This window comes from Protomyctophum bolini (assembly GCF_963924005.1).
Source record: "Protomyctophum bolini genome assembly, chromosome: 1".
NCBI classification, from domain to species: domain Eukaryota; kingdom Metazoa; phylum Chordata; class Actinopteri; order Myctophiformes; family Myctophidae; genus Protomyctophum; species Protomyctophum bolini.
Window position 1 is genome coordinate 54,907,372 of NC_137862.1, and position 9,707 is coordinate 54,917,078.

Sequence of the window (9,707 nt, forward strand, 5' to 3'; positions counted from 1 at the left end):
TCAAGTGAGTAACTTGTGCTTAACCACAATTTATTTGTGTCTGAAATTTGATCATGAAATAAAAAGCGAAATGAATGAGCTTGTGACTTCTATTGTCAGTGTAGCCATGGGTTTAGTGCTCAATGTGTTCAATCAATTCAAGGCCAAACATTAGGGCTAAATGCTCTCCGACAACACCGTTGCGGACACAATTAAAAGGGGTTCTGCTGGATTGTTGTCAAATAAATAAATAAAGTGCTCCACGTAGAGTTTATTCAGAATAACCTTAGCAATACCTTCGCTACCATTGATTATATAAGGTATATGTATTGATATCACCCGATATACAACATGTTGAATTATTAATATTTCTTCCTAAAAAGTCAAGTATCTATAGAATGTATAATAAAGAGAAAATATTTCAACAAAGACTTTACTTATTTACAAACAAGGCACAACATGAAGAATTGTGGGTAAATATTTGTTACTAAAAATACACAACATAAATATGAAGTGAGGGGAGGTGATGCCTGATTCTCAAATACACAACATATACATATGAAGTGATGGGAGGTGATGCCTGAATCACACCTCCTTGGTTTTCTAGTTCTCTGTCTCATTTTGTCATTTTGTTTGTTACAGGGGGAGGTATTTTTACTCCCAGATAAATAGTGAGTATAGCCTTAAGGATGGAGTGCTGTGATCTTTGTAATTTTTCTGTTTTGCATGTGTCTATGGAGTTAACATCACTCTAATAGACCCCCCAGGTGTGGTTATCATATTCAAATATGTCTTCCCTGTATATTTTTGGTTTCTTCCTGAAAGCTGAAAGCCTTTGAGTCAAAATCCCTAATCGAAATAACACCATTTTAGTGACATCATAACCCTAACCCCTCCCACATCATCATACAACAACAGCTGGGGGGGGGGGGCAGGCTTAAGTTCAGGTGGGTGGTGCTAAGGTGAAAACCAGGTATACTTAATGAACTGGTGGGTGTGGCCACATTAAAACATAATTGTAACACTTTCTGTACACTTTTTTGAAATAAATCTTATCTAGTATAATCATAGTACCCGATGATCATGTTTTGGGGAAAAAATCATGGTAGTCCATATTTAACAGAACTGTGAGGGTCTTCTTAACAGTAGGTATGGCCTGTTCATCACCACCACCTTTATATTCTCTTATATAACTAAACTAGACAAACTTCCAGTGGTTGAACTATGTGTGAATAACTTTGTTAAAGTTATATTATAGTTAGTGTAGTATATTGTACAGGAGGATAGCATAGTTTCAAGGAGCTATTATTCAAGATCACCTTTTGGTTTGCCCGTGCCTGTTGTTCACGAGACATTCATGTAGAACTCTGTGACTGTGTGTCTGTATGTAGCTGCAGCATGTCTATGTGTATGAATGGGGGGGGGGGGGCACATTTCCTTAAATTGTGATAATATCAAACATATCGAGAGTCTACATTTCCCAAGAGGAAATGTATGCATTTAAGACTTAATTCAGTCTGACCAAAAGCAGAAAAAACATATCCCCTATCCCCCATATCCCCAGAAAAAACATATCCCCTAGCTGTGATTAAAAAAAAAAGATCGGCCAAAGTGGAGATATATTATCAAAAGCATCGGCATGTAATCCACCCCCCCCATGCAAATCCAACCCTGTTTATTTGTGTGAGTGTCTGTGTGTGTGTGTGTGTGTGTGTGTGTGTGTGTGTGTGTGTGCGTGCGCCTAGGACCACTGACAGGAGCAGTCCGTGGGCTCCTGGATGGAGTAGCTGACCCAGGTGGAGTTCCCGCTGCAGTAGAGCTGCACGGAGCGCCGCTGGAGGCCCATCTCGCGGCAGCACTTGCAGAAGCGGGCGTACGTGTTGATGTTGTAGTTGTAGATGCTGGCCGACGGACACTTCCCGTCACAGGACACTATGTTCACCTGCAACGAGGACAATTAAGCGCTTGTTGAATTATACGACGACACAAGCATTTCGAAGTAGAGTAGAGTCAGGCACTACTGCTATTTTAACTATTCAAAAATGTTTCGCAAAATAGTAAAAAAAAAAAAAGGCAAAGAAGTTTAGGGATAAGGGGTTTAGCAGTGACGAAAGTGGAGCCCTATATGTGCCCTATGGGCATTTTTGTCTCATCTTTCTATAAAGCCACTATTTGGGGTTTTAGGAGTGGGGAAAGGGGTGTTCCCCCCACTAAAGTTGGTATTTTGGTTACCTGTCTAAATCCCTTAAACACCTCTGTTATACCCGTTATATTATGCATAGGTGCATGGTTTGGGGCGTTGCAATAATTAAACCAAATTTAACCAATCACCAGTCTTGGCTTTAAGAGATCCCTTTAAGAGATCCCTTAACCGTTGCCCGTTAGTGCTATATTGCTTCATAGCCGCTGCCCTGAAGTCTCACTGACCGCCCCCCCCTCTCTTCGACGTCAGACTGGGCCACGGCCCACGTGACCCCAATGGACCCTACGCCGGTGAGAGTAGTGAAGGTTTTGTATCTAAGACTGATAATAACAAGTATGACATGATGAGAATATAATACGAGAAGATAACATCAGCATCATCGTCGTGACAGTATTCGTGATGGTCTTTTCCGACATACCGGCCTGTTACTGCGGCAGTCATTCTTTCGGATCGTCATCCTCACTGTCACCTTCTGACACGACTTGCCATCTTCTTTACCTGTTCACACAAAATAACAAACAGCCAAATTGAGATGGCTAGGAGTCATTCAAACAGGGGAGAGAATGTTTCCAAAACTCTCAGGGTTAAAAAAAAATGTCCAGACTTGCGAGAGCCTGGAAGAAAAAGCAGGCTCTTGCAAATACATGCAGGAGTTTTCCCAAGTTGGTTGCTTATTTTTTAGTAGAGGGATGAGATAGGGAACAGCAGGGCAGAAAGCATGGTAGGTCAAGATCCATTTGTGCAGGATGTATTTATTTAATTGATTCTGTGATGTCATAATTGCGTCCATGTTGTACCCATGTGTTTGTGGATGGTGGCAATTGAGCCATTGGCGGTCGTGTCAATCAACAAGAGGGCAGTCAAAAGTTTAGTTTACAACTACTTGATGATGCCAGTATCGTCTAGTTAGTACATCATAAAAGGTTTTTATTCAGTTATAATGCTGTGATTTTTGATAGTGTGTTATTTTATCAAGTTTAAGAGACTGTTAAAAGGACCATACCGGTGGTCTGGCATGTTTAGCCCATTGACTATGAATCACATCTGGTCTACTGCGGACCATTTGTTTGATTTTCCAAGAAGACGTCGTGCCACTATTTTGTCATTGCTGTCATTGTGTTTGAATGTATTTCAAAACCTCACAGTGAGGTTTAGAAAACGTAAACAATAAACATATATATGTGAAATCAAAAGATATATCAATAAACAGGTATGTTTATGTATGATAGGTCGAATGTGAATAGACAAAGACATGTATTGACGTTGGTATGATCCTTTTTAAGGTCTGAAGCACAGAGCCCTTTAAAGGGGTAGTTCAGCACAAACGAAATGACTAGTTTTCTATCAATTACACACCGCATGAAGCCTGGAGTTCATGCAGATTTGGGGTTTTTTTGGTCGAATTACTTGCTTAACTTTTGGGTGAACTACTCCTTTAAGTTAGGTAAGTGGAAGCAAGCCCTCTCTCAGTTGAAGAACAACAACGACGCCCTAGGTCCATAGTCCCTATAGGTCCCTAGTGCCTAGGTCCCTAGTCCCTATGTCCCTAGGTCCCTAGTCCCTAGGTCACTAGGTCCTAGGGCCTAGGAGAAGACATCCACCTCATGTCATGTGAGGAGGACATGAGAGATCTGTGCTAATGTGGCTGGGATTTTAAAGTAACTGTCAAACAAAAGCTTTGTTATACTGTAAAATGTAACAATGTATTATGCCTTTCGGAGACTAACACACATTGGACTGTAGATGCATGAGTCCTCTAGTCTAAATGAACAAATGAATAAATAATCAATTGATGATCTATCTAGCAGCAATTGTACAATTCTTTCTGCTGTCCATCACACATAATTATGATCTGTCCAGATGGCAGAAAACATGGGCTCAAGTTTTTACAGCTCAACTAAAGCAGGCACATATCATAAAACTGTGGCATAACTGTCATTCTTCATGCCAACATTCTTAGGGCTGTCATTTCCATACCAATCCATTTACTTTAAATGTTGTTGAGGCAGTGCTGCAGGCATGCAGTAAAAAACAATGGAACCTCTACAGTGTGCAGTATATACCATATTACCCAAGCAGATGACAGATCCCAACACCAAGGCCCACATCAGTAGCTGCTACACAGTACACACACACACACACACACACACACACACACACACACACACACACACACACACACACACACACACACACACACACACACACACACATGCAGACATCTAAATGGAAACTACTTGGCCACTACCAACAGTACATTGTTGGCAATCAACAATGCACTGCCCTGACAGTGCAAAAATGGGGAAAGAGTTTAGCCATGTCATGTATGTGGTCCACAGAGAGAGGGAATGGGGTCTTAGGGATGGGGTGGACTATATTTGTTGTACTTTGTAAAGAACGTCCTTTAAAGTTTTCCAAAGTTTGTCGCTATTTGTTACTTTTAGCATCTCATTTTGGAGGGAAGTACATTGTTGGATATCAACAATGGTGCTGGCAAGCCTTAGATTTTGTAGTTTGTTTTCCGTTTCGGTTTCTTTCTTTCTTTTTTGTTTATTTTTCAAGCCATGTTTCGGTACCTCGTTCACAGTTTGTGTTAACTGTGGGTGTCAATGGACTAACTGGGAAAGGGAAGAGAGAGTATCCAGTACCTGGTAAGGGATTGGGTACATGAGGGTGAGCACATTAAACCACAAAACCCACATGCATGTCATCTTATGCTTTTCAATGAAGGATTCTAGCAATCAAGGACTGGAGTCTATTTGATTTGCACACATAATTCACTTAACATCATAAAAAGCACAATGCTTAATATCTTTCAATATTGCTTTTGAATGAATAAAATCATATTTCTCATTCTTTTTTTTGCAACGAATGCTGGAGGTTCACTGAAAAGCATGCCAAAGGTTCCTAATGTACGTACAAGTGTCATTACACGTTACACAGTAGACACATTATCTGACGCTGACTTTGTAACAAAAGAACACTTTGGTAAACAGGAACAATACTATAGGTCTCCAGGGTAAACCCCTTGTTCACACCTAATCCGTTGAGTGTGTTGTTCTCAGGTGAAGTCAGGTGAACAGAATTTACTAACTAACTAACTAATGTTCAATTTGGATTCAAGTTGAATTATTATTAACTGCTTAGACGCCAAGAGGGGGTTGGGGGGGGGGGGGGGGGTAGGTGTGGTAGGTGGTGAGTGCCAGCTAAATGTGCAGCATGAGCAGAGAAGAAGAGGTTTTGCTGTTTTGCCTGAAAGTGAAAGTACTCATACCCGTACACCCGGCTCTGCATGCTGAGGCCCACAGAGGCCTAGTAGCGAAGCGATCATTGTTTTGATTAGCGGGAGCTTGAATTAATGTTTTATTAGGCTCCGATCATGCCTGCTTCATCTCATTATGAGCCATAATGTCAATAAAGACGGCGTGCAGGTTATAGGGCATTCACTTCTAGTCATTTTTACTAGTTGACTAGTTGCCTAGTTTACTAGTTGTTTAACTACCTATTATGTAAAAAGACTTAATTCAAATAGCACTTATTTTTTTGTTTTGTTGTGATAATCCTCTCTACTATAGAGTGTGCTTACCATATAAGGAGTTCCTCCCTGTCCCCAGTTAACCCCTGGGGGTCAAAAAACCTTAGGTTTCGTTTTTGGTTCTCTATCCTGATTGGATGAAAGCTTGGGTCCCAAGGCAAAAACGAAACCTAAGGTTTTTTGAGTGAAATCACTGAATATACCTTTAAAAACTGTGTACTGTGTAACTATAATCTACCTGATCTTGAGGCCTACAAAATCGGGAAAGAAAATAAGTTTTTGTTTCTTAACAACTAGTCAACTAGTACCAACAAGTTCGACTAGTGGATTTACTAGTCGACTAGTTGAATAGTCGACTATTTGCTTGATGCCCTAGTGCAGTCGTGCATGCAGGGATTTTGGCTGTTTCTTACATGGATGCTAATGGTGACTAGCAATGGAGCTAAAATAAGGTAATAAAATAAAATAATTAACCGGATTAACGCTAATTTATCAAATCTCTGTATCTCGTCCCTGGCTACCTGTGCAAAGATAAATTAATCTCGTTATCTCGGGCAAGGCTAGGGGAGAGTTAAACAGTGATTACTGAATCATTACAGATGCATTGTGTTGCGATATAGTTGAGTTGATAATGCAGGCATACAATTAAATCAAATTTGTGGGAAATATATTTGCAAAAATATTTGCAAAAAATGTGAAACACGTCAGTAATATTGTAATCAATAATCATACCCAATTTTGTCTCAATGTGTGATTTTGCAACAACAGAAATACATTACGGATTAGGTGTGAGCCCCCCTTTTTAAGCAAACGAAGATATATCAGCCACGATTTACAATGTTCAAAAAAGTGCATGGCTAAAACCGACTGAAGGGCAAACATGTATTTGTGAGAAAACATGTTAAAGCAGCGGTGAAGAGGTTCTATTGTAGCTACAGTACAGTACAGTACGGACACTTGTCAATCAATCACTTACATATCTTGCAGCATCCGTCCATGTAACTTACTATACTCCCAGCAACCTGAGTCAAGACAACAGTCACATAGGTTATAACCATTTGCATGCATTAGGTATCTGGAGAACTCGCCAGTTTACAGATTTAGTGCATTTTAGTTTTACTTCACCTTCATTTAAATTGCATTGCAGAAACAATGGAATTCATTAGTAAACAATTCCTGAAATGGTAGGCCTACTTATCATTGGTATTCTCACCTTTTTATCATCATCTAGCTGACCATTGAATTGGACAAAATAATTTGATCACTCTGGAAATGAACTATAACATCTGTGAGTTTGACATACTACACAGCATGTTAGCATAACGATGAAGACCTCGATGAAGAATTTTCGCCGTGGCGACTCTGTAAACTGGCGAGTTCTCTGGTATTCATGCATTATTATATACAACAATAAAAACTCAAAAACTACAGCAAAAAGCTTGTAGTTGTGCTATTTTTGCCGTACGACAATAAAGGCCACTATAGTCTTCACCCAATACTTTTAACTGCTGAAGGCACACTGGAGGCGTCGAGTGGGTGCGTCAAAACCAGGGAGGCAGTCAGACAGATATTTTGTGAAGCCACTAAGGAAATGAAAGTTCATATAATGGCCTGTTGTGGCGCTGTCATTGGGCTCAAAAAAACCCATAGCCCCATAGAAGTCCATGTATTTGGGCCCAACTTCACCTAGACTGTATTACCTTAATAAACATGGTCATGAATACTTTTCGCTTCCAGTCACTAGTTTAAAGTCTCATTTCTAATGTCATAATATTCTTTTTGGAAAATTATGGTCCCATTTATAAAAATAATGACCATAAAGTCGCGCATGTTCTGAGGGGCGTGGCTACCGTTACAGTCTATGAACGGGATCCCCCACCCACTCGAGTTAAAATAAAAACCAACGAAGAAGAAGGGGGGAAGTCCCGCCTCGTTGTCTGGGCCAGCCAATGGGCCAGCTGGGCCCAAACGGATCTAGAAAGATGGCGACTTCCATTGCAAGGACTGACAGGCTTCATTTTACGTTCATGTTAGACCTGCGGAACGCTTTGTCCATATTTTTTACAGTCTATGGTCAAAACCTATTGACGTGTCTAAGAACACAGTTCTATTTCCGAGCGTTGATACAGGGCACAGATCACAAAAAACACGTGTATAATGGCATAACACCTGTTTTCATTTGTGCGTGCGTGCGTGCGTGCGTGCTGACCTTCATACACTCTGTCTCATTGAAGGGAGGGCAGTTGTAGGGGAAGCTGATCAGCGTGGGCCCCGCATGACTGTCGGAGCAGTCGTACCTCATACAGTTAGACGTCCATGTCTTCCCAGGCTGTAAACACAGAGCAACAACACCAAAGATTTAATAATTCCGTTATTTCATTCCATAACTCATCCCATCATCCCATGTTGGTCTGACCCCCCATGCCCAGCAGTCTGCCGTCAACGAGGCGGATGCGTTAATTCTCGCCCTCAGGCGCCTTCCTTCCTCCTTCCTTCCTTCCTTCCTTCCTTCCTTCCTTCCTTCCTTCCTTCCTTCCTTCCTTCCTTCCATCCTACCTTGTGCATCGCTGTCGTTCCATTCTCATTCACATGCAAACAGGAGACGTTCCTGCAGACGCCACAGCAGGTCTGCTGGTCTTTAGGTGGGATGTACACCTGATTCTGAAAAAGACAAAACACACATCCTTGCAAACTCTCTGTTTTACCGTGTATATATATATCATATATATATATATATATATATATATATATATATATATATATATATATCAAATCAATCCATTACAACTGTGGTTCTTCCCGAGCGTACGTACAGGCTGGCAGGATGCAGAGCAGTTGATGGTGACGTAGCGTATTTGGTAGTATCCGCTGACGGGGTCCTGAGTGCGGGTACACTGAGTCGTGTGGCAAAGACCGTCCTCGCTGTGCTCCGCCAGTGACTGTCCGGGACGCATCACGCCCAGCGCGCCGTCCTGCAGGCACACCGCGTCGCGCACTGCAAACGCACGCAGGCACGCACGCGCACACACACACACCACACACAGGTCAGACGGTTTGAGTTCATTTAGGATGCCACGTCACCACGTGGTAACAGTTTTCCTTCCTTCTGTTTACAGAGAACATAAACATTTAAACAGGGTTAACGCATAAAGACATTTGGTGAGAGGACAGACGTGAGAAACCAGCCACACACGCACAAATGCTTACCACACTTGTATCTTTTACAAGAACACTGGTTCGGCGAGTCCACCATGGCGGCCCTGTCCAGTTGTGTCATTTCTCCCTTCATAAAACACATAAAGCTAATTGGCATGAAATGGTAAACCTTCGTCACAAGTCATGTTGCCAACAGAACACTCATGTTGGACAGACAGACAGACAGACAGACAGACAGACAGACAGACAGACAGACAGACAGACAGACAGACAGACAGACAGACAGACAGACAGACAGACAAGACAGACAAGACAGACAAGACAGACAGACAGACTAAAGGACGGACAGGACACATGCAAGAATGCTCTTCCAAGTGGCTTGCCCCTTAGGCGTAAACATTTGATTGTTTGTCAAAATCTCGACTTGATGGGATTTCATCCAATTTGGATTGGAAGAACCACACACTGGGCTTCATATTCACACTTCCACATTTGGTCAAATCATTGCAGCTTTTTACTGAAAATGTTTATAAATCGGCGCTGACGTCACCTTTTCAAATTACTTATACTGTATATTTATATACAAATATATTTGTTGACAAAATCGTCAGTATATTTAGTCTTAGTTTTAGTCATCATAGCTTTCAATAGTTTTCATGTAGTTTCCGTTTAGTTTTCGTCAGTGGAAAAAGGTAGAAAACAACACTGGATAGTAGCAAATGTCAAATAGTCCAGGCGTTTTTCAAGCACCTGGTTAACAAATGGCATGGTTAGGAAGCTAAGCAAGAAAGGGTATGGTTAGGAAGCTAAGCATCTTCTAACAACAGAAATGGT

The 9,707-nt window shown here is 41.3% G+C and overlaps 1 protein-coding gene across 1 annotated transcript in view; it reads right to left on the reverse strand.

The window, feature by feature from the left end:
• Positions 1-1,720: 1,720 nt before the first annotated feature.
• The window catches only part of otog (otogelin), a gene marked incomplete at both ends in the record, with an annotated part of 83,151 nt that continues 75,164 nt past the window's right edge, over positions 1,721-9,707 (reverse strand). Inside the window, 7 exons of the mRNA XM_080771734.1 lie at positions 1,721-1,921; positions 2,601-2,680; positions 6,694-6,739; positions 7,927-8,046; positions 8,274-8,378; positions 8,531-8,712; positions 8,925-9,000. Coding sequence (XP_080627860.1) covers positions 1,721-1,921; positions 2,601-2,680; positions 6,694-6,739; positions 7,927-8,046; positions 8,274-8,378; positions 8,531-8,712; positions 8,925-9,000 — 810 coding nt within the window. The remainder of the gene's footprint in view (positions 1,922-2,600; positions 2,681-6,693; positions 6,740-7,926; positions 8,047-8,273; positions 8,379-8,530; positions 8,713-8,924; positions 9,001-9,707) is intronic.